The sequence below is a fragment of the Dicentrarchus labrax genome, unplaced genomic scaffold (assembly GCF_905237075.1).
Source record: "Dicentrarchus labrax unplaced genomic scaffold, dlabrax2021, whole genome shotgun sequence".
In the NCBI taxonomy this organism is placed as follows: domain Eukaryota; kingdom Metazoa; phylum Chordata; class Actinopteri; family Moronidae; genus Dicentrarchus; species Dicentrarchus labrax.
In genome coordinates this window covers 13109147-13125595 of record NW_026136707.1, presented here as the reverse complement: position 1 = coordinate 13125595, position 16449 = coordinate 13109147, and the positions used below count along the sequence as shown (strand labels likewise).

Here is a 16449-nt window from a genome sequence, read left to right as displayed (position 1 = left end):
ATTGTTTTTTTAAAAAACGTTCCTGGAGATTTTTTTTCTGTCAATAGACTAATTGATAAACTGACTAATCAATTTCTGCTCTATAATACAGTAATCCTTTCTAAGTAGGGGTCAGAGTAAGATGTATTTCCACCTTTCCACCTTCAAGGTAATGTCTAACCCAAACTGTGCAGTATTTTTGCACACTGTTGTTCCTGGAAATGTTTTGAAAAATTATGAATGAGTTCATTAACTCAAACAATAGCACACCATGGGAAACAGCAATGCTATTTCCCATATGAAACTGTTTGCATCATACATGCTTTGCTGTCTTGTGTGTAGGAGCATCAGCATTACATGTCTGGACATGTCTGCTGCATGAGAGGAGGCTCACTCAGCCCCAGTGAGTGTATGGTGAGGATGCAGAGCAGAATGTGAGTGATAATGCTTGGATAATTGTTTGCCCGGACACTGAAGAGTTTCAAGGTAATATGATTAATCTCTTCAGATTTGTGAGGAGGTTGTGGTTGAAAAAGATCCACCAGAACTTAAATTGGAACTTGTGTTTTGCTTTGCGGTAAAGGTCATGCAGTGTTATAACCTGCAGCAGCTGGAGCCCACTTGAGTCTTCATTGTGTTTCCTGCTGAAGGCTACTGTGTGAGAGTATGTGAGTTTAAGATAGAGCACTGAGAGGCCGTGTAGATACATCTGTGTGTTTCAAAATGGAGGAATGTAAGCGTAATGCAATGCTTCTCTGCTGACACGACGTGGTAGAGGGCTACTGCCAAAACTGCTATTACCATGACTGTTATTCCTTAACTAATGTTTGTCCCCATTTATACTACTACTGCTCTAACTCAGACTAACTCACCAGCTTTCAATAGTTAATGCTTGTAAGATAACATAGAACTTGTTAGGGTTTGGAGCACTCCCTCTCATTACATTCAAAGGAATGTAACACTTGTGGCAAAGCTTGCAGTGGTGTATGCTCAGACTTAAAGAGCACATACAACTGGGCCAGCAAAACCCCTCTGTCAGGTTGAACCACAATAGTCAGCATCCAATAATATTCAGTCGTATCTAACTGACTGTAACTGTCAACAAAGATGAAATATTTGTGCTGAAGTTTTTCTGGTGATGCCTGATAACGGCCTACAAATCACAGCGTAATTAATTCTACAGTACATACCGATACTTGTAGGCACAAAGGAACAAGATGTGATGTTAGGGAGTAAGGAGGAGGTAGTAACTGGATGGGTAGATTTGATGATAACAAAATAAGAATATAGACCTGTAGACTGTATGATACTGTGTATGTTACTCTGTATGTTGTGAACTTCATGACAGGTTTATGTGGACTGACACATGTGCTGTCCATTGTTGTTATGTACTGCAGTAATGATGAGGTTCCTCAGTAAATACAGCTGAAGGGTCACAGAGACAGGTGTTGAAGATGACCTGTCACTGTATTATCATTATAAACATTAGAGGACACTACTAGAACACACTACAATCACTGAACCTTTTTTATTGTCATCACGTCATTTTGTAATATTAAAATGAAGCATGTATCTACTGACAGTGAACTTCAACAAATTTACATTTGCATAAAACTGAGCAGACATCGATGGGGGACTCTTGTTTATGACCTGTGTGCGGCTCTCAAGGATGGTCGTGCTCATACTAGCTAGAAATACTTACAGTAAATTCCCCTTAAATTCCTCCCAAATGCTAGATTGTCTCACGAGGCCATACTGTACCCTGTAATATTAGAATCAGTAGGATGTTCCCAGATTGTTTCCTTCTTATTCCCTAACTTTACATCTTCTCTTTTATTGAGCTAGAAACGGCAAGACAGATTTGACAGTTGTGTTTTCATGCAGTCTCACTCTTGAGCTACTCAGTACAGTGAACATTTTGCTCCACACAACTCCAGCTGGATTTGTGAATTCTCACAGGAAAGCTTATTTCAGTTCATTTGGCTGACATTAATTCTGACCCTCAATGTACAGTGAGCCATTTCAAGGCAAGTAAACTACAGTGTCTTGTAGATGCCCTTAATGCTCCACGATGGGGTCCTGTCATATTACTTTCCGTTCCGTTGCTACGGGGATTGTGTAGATCCTGAGGTTTACATAGGCCTGGCAGCTTCTTGGGAGGAATTTGAGTCACAGTAGGGAGATGAGGCTGTAGCCCCTTGGCAAGGAAGACATGCAGCACATGTTTTCTCAGGTTCTGCAGTTGGGGAAACACATCTTATTACTTCAGTAGTTCAATGTGTGTGTGTGTGTGTGTGTGTGTGTGTGTGTGTGTGTGTGTGTGTGTGTGTGTGTGAGAGAGAGAGAGAGAGTGAGAGTGAGAGAGAGAGAGACAGTCACAGTGGTTGGGCTCAGTCTGGGGCCAGAGGGGTTGAGGGATAGATAAAGAAATTCTCCAAACAGTACTTTATTGAGTATTTATGATTCAAGGAATAATTGACTACAAGTGCTTTATATGCAACTTAGTTGCTACTGCACATAATTCTCTTTGGCTATGCACATTACACCTCTTGTTCTAGGATGAGAAAGTTCAGGAACCCCCCACACACACACACACACCTAAGAGCCTTTGAAAGTACAATGTTCACTAGGCGGGGTGTAATAGCAGCATTGTGTGATTTGTTACATTTTCTGTGTTTTCCCCAGTCTGCACTCGAGGTAGAAGGGACACGCTGCTTGAAGAGCAGCTAACTGGCTGGCCTGGTGGTTGAGTGTCTGTCTTCAGTCTGGCTCTCTCTGTTGTGTGCTGTACAGGATAAGGAGGAGGCCCTTGGGTGAGGAGGGCCCAAGTGCCAAGTAGCTGGGCGGTGGGGTGTTTATCAGCGCTGCCTGCCTGCACTGAGGGAACTATCTCTGGGGAAGTGATGGGGAGGCCTGGGGACACCCGGTGGGGGTGGCAGGTTACTCAGAGTCACTTTGCCGCTGAATAGAGACTCTAATTGTAGGGCAGCTCACAGGGCAGATTAGTAAGAGATTTGTCTCTACAGGGAAAATGCATATGAAAATGAACAAGAATGAAGCAGTGCGTTAAAACAGCTTTGACGTGCTAAACACACCGAACAATCTAGTCCTCTGTCAGTTTTGTGTTTGTGCATATGTGTTAGTGTCTCGGCATGTATATGCCAATGTGAATATCTCACAGTTATTCACATTCATGCAGTATGTCCATCTGAGCAAAGCCTCTCTGAATCTCCAGCTCTCTCTCTCTCTCTCTCTCTCTTTCTCTCCCTCCCTCACCCTCCGTCTGTTGCTCCCTCCCCCTCCTTCCCTCTCTGTGTGAGCGTAGTCTGGGCGCAAAGCCAAGTAGAGTGTGTTTTTTTGAATGAATACCTGATGCGGCTGATGAGGCTGGCTGGGGGAGGAGCTGTGTCAGTGGAGTACTGAGAGAGAGAGAAAGAGGAGGGAGGTAGAGAGGGAAAGGGAGAGAGAGAGAGAGAGAGAGAGAGAGAGAGAGAGAGAGAAGCAGCCAGGCAGAGAGGGAGCTGGCGGTCTGGTGGCCTTGCATAACACACGTTGGAGCAGCCTTGAACGCAGGACTTGGTTTGAGCTTCAGCAGTGGGGAACTTCCTTTACCGTCAGCCCGTTGCAGGGGCAGCGTAGCCTCCAAACCGGAGAGTCCAGAGAGGGAGGCAGAGCTGGAGCAGCTACAGCTACAGGCTCCAGGAGAGGAGAGCGGCACAAAGGAGAGATTCAGGAAGAGGAGTCCTAGGAAACACGTCTCCAACACACACACACACACACACACACACACACACACATACACACACACTCTAAGAGGCAGGAAGAATCCTTGGACATGCTCTGCAAGCAGTGGCTGTGGAGAGACTGGTGAGCTATTCTTAGTACTCTAACCAGTGGGGGGGTGGGTTGTCTCTTTTCTTCTTGATTTGTGGCACAGTAGTATTTTCTGCCCTGCTACTACACTCATGCGCTCTCACTGTCATTCTAAAGCCCCCAGAGGCTACAGTCACAGAGTCACAGTTGTGCGATTCAACAGCATTGACCCTGTTCGGTGGTAGAGGTGCTTGCTGAGTGGGACGCCTGCATACACATCTCTGCTCGTATACTGTGTGATTGGTGTGTGTTGAGCAGTGATGCAGAACTCTGGAGTCATTGTGAAGACAAACAGCCTGAACCCACTGCCTGTTCTTACTGTCTGCTTTAGTCTGCCACACGGTAGGTCCGCCTCTTAAAGGCACAGGCACCACTGTTGTACAGAAAAGGGGCAGTAAAATGGTTCTTTCGGGTATTAGAGAAAAGCTGTACACTGTATTGATCTGCTCTGTGGTTAAAGCAGCTATGTTTGTAAGGGGGTTGAGGGGAGGTCCTATTTATATGCAGCGAATCACACATACACGCACGTACATATTGTCTTCCCCAGTACCTCCCCCTCTGCTTTATGCCAGAGCTCAGATTGATAATGATGTTTTTGTTTTCTATATATAGCCGTTTGCTGTACAGGGTTTTCACTGTGTATCTATGACTGGTCTAGCAGGTGAAACATGAAGTATAGCAGTATTGACAACAGGTCTATAACCCCAGGGTCATTGCATTAGCTTTTTGCATGAATCTTTTGCATAGAAGCAACATCTCAGTACACTGTCACTAAATAATTGTGTTGCCTTTCTATCGCCCCCCTGCATCATCCTGCTGCAGAGAAACGTTATCGGTATGGAGCCTTGGATTAATGAGGAGTAAATAGTGGGGATGGGAGCATGAGAGAGAAGACTCGGTGCTCAGGCGGAAGGAGTGGAGGTGGGGGACTGGAGGAGCTGGCGACTGCTGCGTAAGAGGGGAAATGTAACTGCTGGGGGGGCCTCTCACCTGGAGACAACAGAGAGGAGGCTGAATGAAAACATCTCATCTGCACTCCTGCGCGCAGGTTGACGGCAGACACACGCCACTACACAAACCTATTTCTCTGGTTTGTGCAGCTTTTTACGTGGGAGTATGAAAGAGGATCACATGCGAGGCTGGCTCTATCACTGAGCTGAAAAGCATCAGTGTGATGAGCAGAACAGAGAGTGGCCTGTCCCCCCCCCCCTCTGTCCCTCTGTTGTCATCCCTCCATACATGTCTCAGAGGTGACGGTCCAGGACGAGGAGACTGACTCAGGGCTCCCATGCTGTCTGGCTCGGTGTGACAGTCTTGAAAGCTCGCCTTTGTTCTCCATAGTATCACATAGGCCGTATGTTTGTTAGTGTCACTATTCTAATAATAGGCTGATGCTGGAAAATCTAGAGAGGCTTTTGGCTGCTGAGCTGTGTGTGTGACCATGTGCAGAGAGTGTTATATATAGGGTCATGTGAGGAAAAGGAGAAACACCTTCTTTAAGAGCATCCTGCTGTATCTGTGGTGTGTTTTTGTGGCATTTGGAAATCAGTGCATGCTGGCTTTGTCTTCCTGTGCTGCTATAATCATAGGAGGTACTTGTGCTTCAGATGTGATGTCATTACAGTGTTGACACGGTGTTGCTGAGGTGGGGTTGTTGCCACTGAGCGATGCTGCACAGTGTAGCTCAGGCTGTAGCGGCGGCTGTGTTGCTGATCGGGGATCTCTCAGTGAGGCGGGGGCTATGGCGCTCTGATGCTGCAGGCGCTGCTCAATGTGGGTCAGGAGAGGCAGCACTCTGTCTTCTCCCCATTCTCTCTCCATCTTTCTCATTCCTAATCTTCTTTCTTCTCTCACGTCCCCCTCTACCTCCCTTTTCCCCCTTTCTACATAGTTCCATCTGTCATCTTACATTGCCTTTCTCCCTCTCCTCCCCCTCACTCTCCTCTTTCTGTTTCTGTTTTTCTCCAGCTCTGCTGCTCTCCTCCTTTGTTACGTCTGGTGGATCTACCAGGCTGTATGGTTAGATGAATCGCACGGAGGATTTCACTGCTTTTGAATGCAGTGACCTTGTCAGAGCCAGCATTAGAGGTAGACGCCTCTGAATAGGAACTGACCAAGGTCGCCTTCTATGTTTTTTCCCCCCTCTTCTGTCTTTATATAACATGTCTGTTGCTGCCTCCCGTAGTGAACCTCCTCTGTAATATGAAAACACAATTTAGCACTGTCAAATAGCCCGGGTCGTCTGACTGGAATGTAGGGGGAGAAAAATGAATGGATGGATGTGTGAGTGTGTGTCATACACTCTACATCTCTGTGGTGCCTCTGGCTAATGAACAACTCAGAGTCCTGTGCATTGACCCACAGATAAGCCTGCAGGAAAAAAACAGTCAATCTGAAAAAGAAACTGTGAAAAAAATGAGCTCATGCGAATCAAAAGGCTGCATGTCCATGTTGTTGAATTAATGGATCTACTACATATTGTTTGTGTGTGCATGTTTTAGCTTTGTGAACATGCCTTCATGTGGATCTACAGTATATGACACAGTATGTCCAGGCCCTGCAGTCAAACATTGATAATGGCTAGCTGCTGCTGTGGCTTGTTGACACAGTTAGGTACCGTACACCTTCTATACATCATGAGTTCCAGTAACCTCCACATAGCATTTTCAGTTCTAATTTAACCTAGGCACCCTGTCTGCCTCTGACTAAACCAAACTCTTAGAGGGCATACTCACTCATTGTTTGTTGTCCTATCGGTATTCCCTTGAACTTTGAAACACCACTCAAACGGGGTATAGCGGAAACCCATTGTTAAAATATTTTGAAGCACTTCAGTGATAGTAACAAAGGCCCATTTATGCTTCTTGCACAATGTTCCATAATCAAATTTCAAGCCATATTGTTTTCTCTTCATTTTCTAATGTGCCCACTGACCCAGAGTTCCTGTCTGGAGGTGGATGTTATATATACAGTAGCCCCACTGACTCAACACTAGGCCGGGGAGTGTTAAAACAAAGACAAAAGCATATGGTCCTATGAGGCTGTCACACTGTGCTGTTATCCGTTCACTCTGCTCTGCTTTCTTACCCTAGAGCCTGGAGCAAGATAACAGCCAACAGCAACGCACATAAACTTACCCTGTACACATGGGCAGGCGCACACACACACACACACACACACACACACACACACACACACACACACACACACACACACACACACACACACACACACACACACGTAGACACACAAACACTTCAGGAAACTCCTGCCTGGTGTTGGAAACATGAAAGAGCCTTTCCCATGTTATGTAAATGATGACACACAACATTTCTCTGTACTTTTCTGTAGTCATACATCATTACTCATGGAAATGCTGGTTGAGTTCTGGCAGATTTGTCCACGTAGATCCATGAGGGGCATCTTTAGAGGTTGATCTTGGAGCAACGTGTACAAGGAGTGGCCTGCATATTGTGTGAAAGTCCATTAGACAAACACGAATCAGATGTCGTAGTACCAGGTACCACCTTGTGGCAAAACAAAGAACAACACTCACAAACATGAAAGCAGGGACATTTTTAAGAGTGAAGTATTTTGGTGTTTGCTGTTTTGCATTTGCAGCCCTGCTGGAACATTTTGTGAATATGAAGAAAATACAGGCAGTGCTTACTGATCTTGCTTTGCAGTGCAATTAAACTAATGAGATTGAATTGAATTTTGAGTCAAGTCAAGTCAAGTCAAGTTTATTAATAAAGCCCAAATTCAAAGGTTGTCCTAGAGGGATATTAATCTGTATAGCATATGATTGGGACTTTTGAATAAAATTTTATGACTCAAGTACCTGATTCTGCTTCTCTCTGCCATCAGATTCCTGCTGACATCGTGGAAGAGGTGGATCGGTCAGAGATGATTCCTCATGAAGTCTATGGAGCTCATTTTGTGAGCTGGAGTAACTCCATCTTCTCTGGTCTGAGACCTGGAGCTATATACCAGTGAACACAGAGAGAGCCCCAGCCACACAGCACACAGAGAAACCGGACTCCTGCACAAAACCATCAAGTGGAGGAGAGAGAGAAAAAGACAGACCCAGAAGAACTCAGAAGTATTACCCAGGAATATTAAAACCACGCTGGGAAAATGAAATCCAACCAGGAGCGGAGTAATGGATGCCTGCCTCCTAAGAAGCGTGAGATCCTCGCTCTGGAGCAGAGGCCGGTTGCTGTAGCCACAGCAACACCTCCTGCTGCAGTGGTTACTGACAGTCCCCACACAGAGAACCTAGCATGGCTGGCAAGTGTAGCCAGTGAACGTTGCAAATCCAGGGACGCAGAGAGCCCGAGATGTCCCATCTCCTCCACTTCTTCATCTTCTCCTTCCACCTCTATCCCTTCCTCTGCCACTCCCCTGTCTGCCGTGCCCCTGGCCTCTCTGCCTGCAGTTTACCCCACAGCCATTCCCCAGCAAGCTGGGACTATCCAGTTTGCTCAGCTGGGACCCAACGTTCAGTTCATCAGCTCTGGGCCTTATGCTGGCTACATCTCCTCTCACATCATCTCCACTAATGCTAGCTCTGCACCAAACAGCTCTGCCATGGGACAGCGTCACCACCTGGATGGTTACACCACTGCCGTCATCTCCCCCAATACCAAAGGGGATCAGCAGTTTCAAATAGGCCTCTCTGCTACAGAACTGACACCTGTGTCGCTTCCAAGCTCCCCCCAAGTAACCAGCCAGTACATTCATCTGGACAGCAGAACACCTCTGACTGTCAGCGGAAACCACGTCACTTCACCCACAGCCCACCTGCAGCTCCACCCTCACACAGCCGTCCTCCCTCAAACGCTTACCCTTGCTCCATCCCAGCTGGTGGTTCAGTATGCAGACGGTTCAGCTGGAAAGAAACCAGAGGGGCACGCTAAGGGTGTGCTGAACGGGGAATTGGAGCTTGTCAAACAGAGCAAAACTCCCAGTCATCAAGTGAACCATCACCAGGTCCAGAGCTATGAGGCCAGACATATTCTCCTGCCTGCAGACTATGGCCAAAACCCAGCAGGACTCCAGACCTCCTTGGTGCTGGTGGCCCAACCCAATCATGGAGCTGAACGTGAAGCTGGCTCAAATAAGATCTCGTTAGTCCAGACTGAGAAAGGAGGCATCTGTTTGGGGAAACCAGTGTCCAGATCTTCCTCTTTCACATCTCTCTCTTCCTCAGACGTCATTAAGTCTGTTGCTCCTCATACTGTCATCCAGACCACTCTACCCTCCGAAGAGCTGCCAGCCAGTCTCTATTCCTCCACGCAGCCACCCATCATTGGCTATATCACCAGTGCAAATCAACATGCTCTCAGCTACCACGCGACACTGCCTCAACACCTAGTCATCCCGAGTGGCCAGTCCCTCCTCATCCCAGTCAGTGGCACCAATAACGGCACAGAAGTAGAGGTCAGTCGTACTGTCAGTGCTCTAACTGCCACCACTACCCCTCAAATATCCACCGCCATGCCGCATGCCTATCTGGCCACAGCCCTGTCCAAGTGTGAGGCGCTTGGGCCAGATGGACATCAACCACCCCCGGCCGTCGCACAAGCACCAGCGCTGCCGGTCGTGCCCTCACACCCGGCTCCTGCAGTGGTGGCACCTCCCTCCCCAACTCCTGCTCCTCTCCCCGCTCCTGCCCCTGTTTCCATCCAAGCCTCCCCCTCCATCTCCTCTTCCTCTTCCCCTGTGGCGCTTCCTCCATTCTTCATGCGAGGCTCCATCATCCAGCTGGCTGATGGGGAGCTGAAGCGTGTGGAGGACCTGAAGACGGAGGACTTCATCCAGAGTGCTGAGATTAGCAGTGAGCTGAAGATTGACTCCAGCACTGTTGAGCGTATTGACAGTGGGCAAAGTCCTAATGCTGTGGTCATACAGTTTTCTGTGGGGGAGCTCAAAGCCCAGGTAAATTATTCCTCCTTACATTTTTAAAGTCACTCTGTATAGAATTTGAAACCTTAAAGCATTGGCTCTGCCTAGTGATAGTATTAAGAAATACCACTGTGATAACAATACACACTTAAATAAATAGTCAGCAGAATTCCATATTCTATCTAAAATTGATGAGAAAATGTATTAAGAGCTATGAAATCTACCCCAGATACAGAACAGAGAGAATTGAATCTTCTTCCTTCATGTCATTATTTTCCAATCTACCATTGTTCTCTAGCAGTACCAACAATGCTCCCTCTTGTGTACCAGATGCCAAAATAACATTTCATTATGCAAACCTTGGCTTTTGAAAGACCAAAAGACATTCTTTTTAGAGATAAATGAAGCCAGCAATATTACAGACCCCATGTCTGTAAAGGGCTACAGAGCTCTTAAGGGTGACACCAACATTGATATTTTAGAAGGGTTTCAAAAATATATATGTTGTTTTAAAAGTTAAAGTTAAAAAGAAATTGTTTTTTAAAGAATTGTACAATTTTAATTGGACAATTTCCTGAGAAGTTTATATAAAATACATTTGTTTGTGCTCTCAATCAATCAAATAGTGAAATAATTTCATTTGGCATTTCTAATACTGATTTATCTGTAATGAGCAAAAATTTTATTAGGTGTGCCAGTATCTTGGTTGGGCTCTAAAATAGACTTTTGACAGCAGAAAAGCACAGGTGTAAATAATAACATTGACAATGGCTTCAGTCCATTCAGTGTCCAAGTAAGCCCAGTAAGCCGTGACAGTGTGACAGTGAGCCAGAATGCACAATGCCAGGACCCTAAACGTAAAGGTGTAGGATTTAGTGGAATCTAGCAGGGAAGTTGCAGATTGCAACTAACTGAAGACTTTGCGTCCATATTTGATGACTTGGGAATGAGAACGGGCTGTGAAGTGTGTAGGAGAAACTACAATGGCAGTGAAACTCGCGGAAAGCGCATCACAAAGGCCCTGTCTGTCCTGGTCTATTGTAAAAACGTGGCGGTTCAACATGGTGACCTGCAGCGTCTGTTGATTAAAAGCGTCTCATTCTAAGGTGAAGAAAACACAACGATAAAAACTCAACTTATATTCAGGTGATCACATACTAATGAAAACATACCTATAAATATTATATTCCATTTCTGCCAATAGATCCTCCTAAATGTTACATACTGGACCTTTAGGCAGCTAAATCGAATTTAGACATCATTCACTTTATTATTTACTGTGATTTCCTACTGTGACACATCAAAATGTCCTCTGTTCAAACAAAAACTACAGAATTATTTCCAAGGTGCATAATCCCATACAAATGTGCATTAAACAGTGTTTCTTTTATGAATCCTCTGCAAATATGTCCCCCTGTATCCAGCTAAGCGCTAACTGTGTGTGTTGTGCATGTGCTTATCTCCAGGTTTGCGTGGAGGTTCTTGTGGAGTATCCCTTCTTCGTATTTGGCCAGGGTTGGTCATCCTGCTGCCCAGACCGGACCACCCAGCTGTTTGAGCTGTCCTGCGCTAAGCTGTGTGTGGGTGACGTATGCGTGTCGCTGACCCTCCGCGGCTTGAGGAACGGTTCAATAACAGACAGCCAGCATTTGGGGACCAAGCTGAAGACTGGTCACCTCTCTGACTCCTGTCATAATGTGGATGTCACTATCAGAAACAGTACGAGTCCAAACGCTGCACACAATAACAGTGGCCTCCTCATGAAGGCTCCAAGTGCAGACAGGCTGGAGAGGGAGCAGGTAACTGGACCAGGACCAGGAATGGAGCTACCACCAGGATTGGGACTACTTCCAGGACAAGGGGAGGGGATCTATGGAGCTGGATCAATGCTGTCAGTTTCGGGGACTGGAGAAGTAAGACAGGAATCAGTGAAAACAGACATGCCTGCTCTTACCAAAATACAATGTGGGGATCCAGAGAGATCTACAGTCCGCAAGAGACGCTGGTCAGCTCCAGAGCGAGACCAGACTGAGAGGGCTGAGGAGGAGCCTCCTCTGACTCTGCCCAAACCCTCCTTCATCCCTCAGGAGGTTAAAATCAGCATAGAAGGCCACTCCAGTGCTGGGAGTGAAAGGTGCTTGAACAAAAGAGTAGACTGTTGATAGAACTTTAAGGAATTTTTGATTACCTGTGGTTGGCTTTGTGTTTTTCCCCCTCTGTTTTTCTCTATCCAGACTACTGTAATATAGGCTGAGTTTACACAGTATTTACACGTTTTCTTTTCTTTCACACAAGTCTGATATCTACGATGAAGTACAGCTGAGCACCTTCATAAGTGGTATCACACACGAGATCAGTGCAATCAATGCTGAAAGCAAAAATGAATGCAGCGTGAATGTTGAGTATGAATGACAGTCAGACACTCGAGCGTGTCACATATCATAAGCCCGATCTCCTTTGTCATGTGGCTTAAACCTGTTGGATGCAGACCAGTCAATCATTCCTCTTATCACATGAACAAGCACAGACCCCGATGTCAGCGTGTACAAAGTGGGTAACAATATTTTGACTCTCATCATGTTTGTTTCGTTGTTTATGAGTGGTTGGAGTCATAGAGAGACCTTTGGTGTTTCAATGACAATGCTCAATCGCCATGGATGTACTCTCTGCTGCCTCGTGTGTCTGATGAGGTTTTGAGTTTTATTTTATTACTTAAAGAAAAAAAAAAGTCATACCATTATGTGCGTGCTCCTGCAGGTGGCCTTGTGCCACTTGTCTCTATGTGTATGCCTGTGTGTGGTTTTCTTTGTGGCACAGGATTAAGGGGTGGCTGAGAGCTCAGTTGTCAGTACAACCTGCAAATATCAAGACTGAAAAAGGCCTGAATGTAAATCACTGAATTTGTCCTCAATACTGACTCATGAAGTCATCCATGTGATTGCCTCACCACTGACGGGCTGTGCTGAGAAATTGATCCCACTGCTTTTTGTGGGTGACAGCAGTTGCACGTGGATGCATTCCTCTGATGAAGTTCCTCTGTCAAACTTGCCATTATAGTTTATTTGCAAAGTGTCACAATTCTTTTCAAGGACAGCATGAGTCACTAGTTGATGTCCGGCTTCAACCCTGGCCACTACTCAATGTGCAGCATTTCAGATCTGTACCAATAGGAAAGAATCAGGCGTTTCTATCTAATACCTACAAATGACCTTTTGGGCATTTGTGTATGCACCTTTTAGATTTGATATGGCAAAGTTGTTAGCAAACAGTTGCGTAATTACACATCCAGAAGACACACAGCAACACTGACGTTTATTTTGGAGTTGTGTTTCAGGCGGTCTGTTGAATGTAAGTCCAGTTCATCCTACTTGTAGCTCTGTTTTTGTCTCTTGTCAACTCCTGAGGGAATCCTCTACCCTTTAGTTGCTAAATTATTCACCATGTTCATCAGGTAGTTGCTAACTTTGTCTGTTGGGCAGGTAGTTTATAATTGGTTCACTAGAGCTTTTCCACTGAAAACAACTGCCTGCCGCGCCTGAAATCAAACCCTGATGAGAGCGGTGAGAGAAAGTTACAGGCCATAAAACCAAAACAGTGAGCTGAAGGATGCTGAATAGCTTTGTAGGGCTGAAAAGAACTGCAGGGTTATAATTTACTCCCTTTCACATGACACATAGACCTCTGACCCACTGTTAATATAAAAATATGGAAAAATTAAATGCAACTTTAAATGCACGCACACCATAAGATAAAAAAAGGCATAATATGTACTTATCAATGGAAAACTAGTACCATCAAATTCCTTTGACTAATCCTGTTGCTTTCTTTAGAGAATGGCCTTACATATATGTACCTAGATCACAACAGCACATGTTTTTTAGGGTTTTATCAATAAAACCTGCTTTCCTCAATGATGGTATGCCAAGTCCATACCTATTATATCAGAGCACTGCTGTTTTGATTAAAACAGCTTTATTTCTCTACATGTAATTTCTTTCTTAGAGTAGAGCCAAAATATCCTACAGTTCGTACTCAGGAACCGTGTGTATCTGTATGTGTGTGTAAACAAACTGTGTGTGTGTGTGTGTGTGTGTGTAGGCCTGAGACAGTATGTGCATGTCCACAGTCACATGTGTATGCGTGCGTTCTGAGCAGCAGCACTTTGATGAAGCACCCAGCGGCAGTGTGGTGGTGGTGGTGGTGTCCCTGTTCCTCAGCTGTTAGATATAATGAGAATAATCAACCGACTGTTTTTCATTGCATAATGTCCTACAGGTTTATCATTGAGAGAAAACATTATATACCGGAGCAGGGAATGTAAACACATCGGGCAAACTATCTCAACTTTATTTTTGATGACAGATAGAGCTACTATAAAGAGAAAGAAAGAGAGTTGTAGAGTTAACTAACCAGCTAGTGTTGATCATGTACAGTAAATTGTATCCTAAAGAGTGTACAGTGTGTGTATAGATATTCTAACCCTTATGTAGCCTATGTACTGTATGTGCCACAGCGCCTCCTTCTTCAATCATTCCATTAACTCACCAATATCAAGTTTTCCTGCTATCATTTTTGTCAGTTCAGGTATTGATCTCATGTCCATGAATGTGCCACATTTCCTTGGGGACATCTGCATAATTTGGCCGCCTCACAATTTGAGTTGACTTGCACACTGTAACATACAGTATGTGTGAATATGAACTGCAATTTATCATAATAGCCATGAACCTTTTATAACTCCTGAAAGGTGTTTATTGTTAACCCAGACTGTTCTCTTCTGTTTGTGTTCGACTGCTCAGGCTAAACACTGCCCAGTGACTGTTCTCCAAAATGATGTGTTCTTATATTTTTCACTGTTACAAAGTAGAGGTACTGTTTCATCAGTTTGTCTTTGTAGCTCCGTGAGCCTGGCCTGTGTTTGTACTTTTTCTTTAAGAAATTATTATTTTTCGAATACAGACCTGAAGTGACATCATGACACAGTCAACATGTAGAAAGAGAAATTCTGGGAAATACATTGATTCGCTTTCTTGCAGAGAGAAAGGTGAAAAGATTAATGCTATTTTTATATTCTGTAGGGTAAATAAATATGAGGCTAAGCCAAGCTGACCGGCATCTGGCTGTAGTTTCATATTTACTGTAAAGATATAAGAGTGACATCTATCTTCTCGTCTAACCTTCTGCAAGAATGCGAATAAACGCATTTCCCAAAATGTTGAAGTATTCCTTTAAAGGCCCTGCACACCCACACAGTGGTTAATTAGACCTCAGCTCAGGTTCAAGCTGGGATGGCGCCCCAACAGGTGCAACGAGGAGTTATCAGTCAATTGTGGTCTGTACACACCCGAACAGTCCTGAGAAGAGACGGGCAAAATAAGTGCAAATGAAGGTGAACCGCTGGTGTGTCGGGGCTTTTAAATTCAAAGGTTTAGTAATACCCCTTTTGCTCACAAATATGCTTAAGCTGGACCCCTTAAAATATGTACTTTTCAGAGCTTTTCTAAATAATGTTGAATATGGTGTATAAGCGCCGCCTTGTGGTGATCTATAGAATTGCACTTTGTCATGTGTGGGGTGGGGGGTGTTTTAGTCTAACTAATACACAGAAGTAATGTACAGCATGTCTGAGAGAAATTGTACAGTAACAGTACAGCATCTCAGCGATTTGTAAATAGCCAAAGTCTTCCATTATAATGTTGGTATGACCTTGTTGCCAGTGGAGAGGATGGACACTGAACCCCATGTACAGACCTTTGAAGTGAAGTTTAATTTCCAAAACACATCATCATTTATTTGACAGAAATACAGGATATTGCTTCACCTAAGATATTTTATTTTGCACCAGCTCAAAAAAAAAGAAGAAGAAAACACAGGAAATTACAGGATTAAAAGACTTTTAAAAAAAGATTTTGTAATTCGGGTCTGTTTGTTGGATAAATCTCAGCTAAGATACAGTATGTCCTACGTACAGTATGTAGTATGTATCAATAATGTTCCCTTATTTTGATGGTGTTGAGGTTTGCTAGTCAGAAACTGTTAAATCTTTACTTCAAATGTTTGATTTTACATTTGAGCAAATATATTAAAAACAAATAAAGAGTCTAAAGAAAAAGTCTCTTTTTGTGAATGACAAAGAAAAGGGTATTTCTCTGTATGTGAATATGTGCTTTGTCAGCTGTGTGACGGTGATAAATGTTTCTACTTGAGACATGCCTGATAATATCTCCACCTCTGCTCTCCGGCTTTGATATTTCCCACAAGAAACTTTAATATTCTCCGTACCAGCTATGACAAGACTGGGACAGGGACTATTTGGACAGAATGATTGCACAATGTCTTGCTGCAGAGTTGCTGTTTTGCCTATTTGTAGTTTAGCTAGCTAAAATATACATTTGTATATAGTATACATAAATTGCTTCTTTTAGAGAGTCTTCATAGTGGTACCTTCTAAATGCATTTTGCCTTCACAGAGTCTTGCACCCTATTTTTAAATGTTATCTGTGTAATATTCTCTCCTTATTTCCTTTTACATCCCGATCACTGGTCTCTGCACAAAGTATCTCCAATGATTACATTTATAGAACGAGAAAAAGAACAAATTGAGGACAAATATGAATATCATCATCATAATACATAGAAATGAATCCTTTAAAAAAATGTGACAATTACAATCATCACCTCCCACTTTCT

The 16449-nt window shown here is 44.2% G+C and overlaps 1 protein-coding gene across 5 annotated transcripts; it reads left to right on the top strand.

Annotated features, from left to right (window-relative positions):
• The first annotated feature begins 359 nt into the window (after positions 1–359).
• LOC127366421 (ataxin-1) lies at positions 360–15871 on the top strand. Of its 5 annotated transcripts, XM_051405276.1 has the most exons (4): positions 372–465; positions 563–643; positions 7720–9792; positions 11226–15871. In XM_051405276.1, exons 3-4 carry the CDS (start codon positions 7990–7992, stop codon positions 11919–11921), a joined length of 2499 nt encoding a protein of 832 aa, XP_051261236.1. In that variant the 5' UTR covers positions 372–465; positions 563–643; positions 7720–7989; the 3' UTR covers positions 11922–15871. The 5 variants fall into 5 exon arrangements, with proteins under 5 accessions (XP_051261235.1, XP_051261236.1, XP_051261234.1 ...); XM_051405275.1 differs by lacking the exon at positions 563–643 and having other exon boundaries at positions 360–465; XM_051405274.1 differs by lacking the exons at positions 372–465; positions 563–643 and adding an exon at positions 3378–3846.
• The last annotated feature ends 578 nt before the right edge of the window (positions 15872–16449 follow it).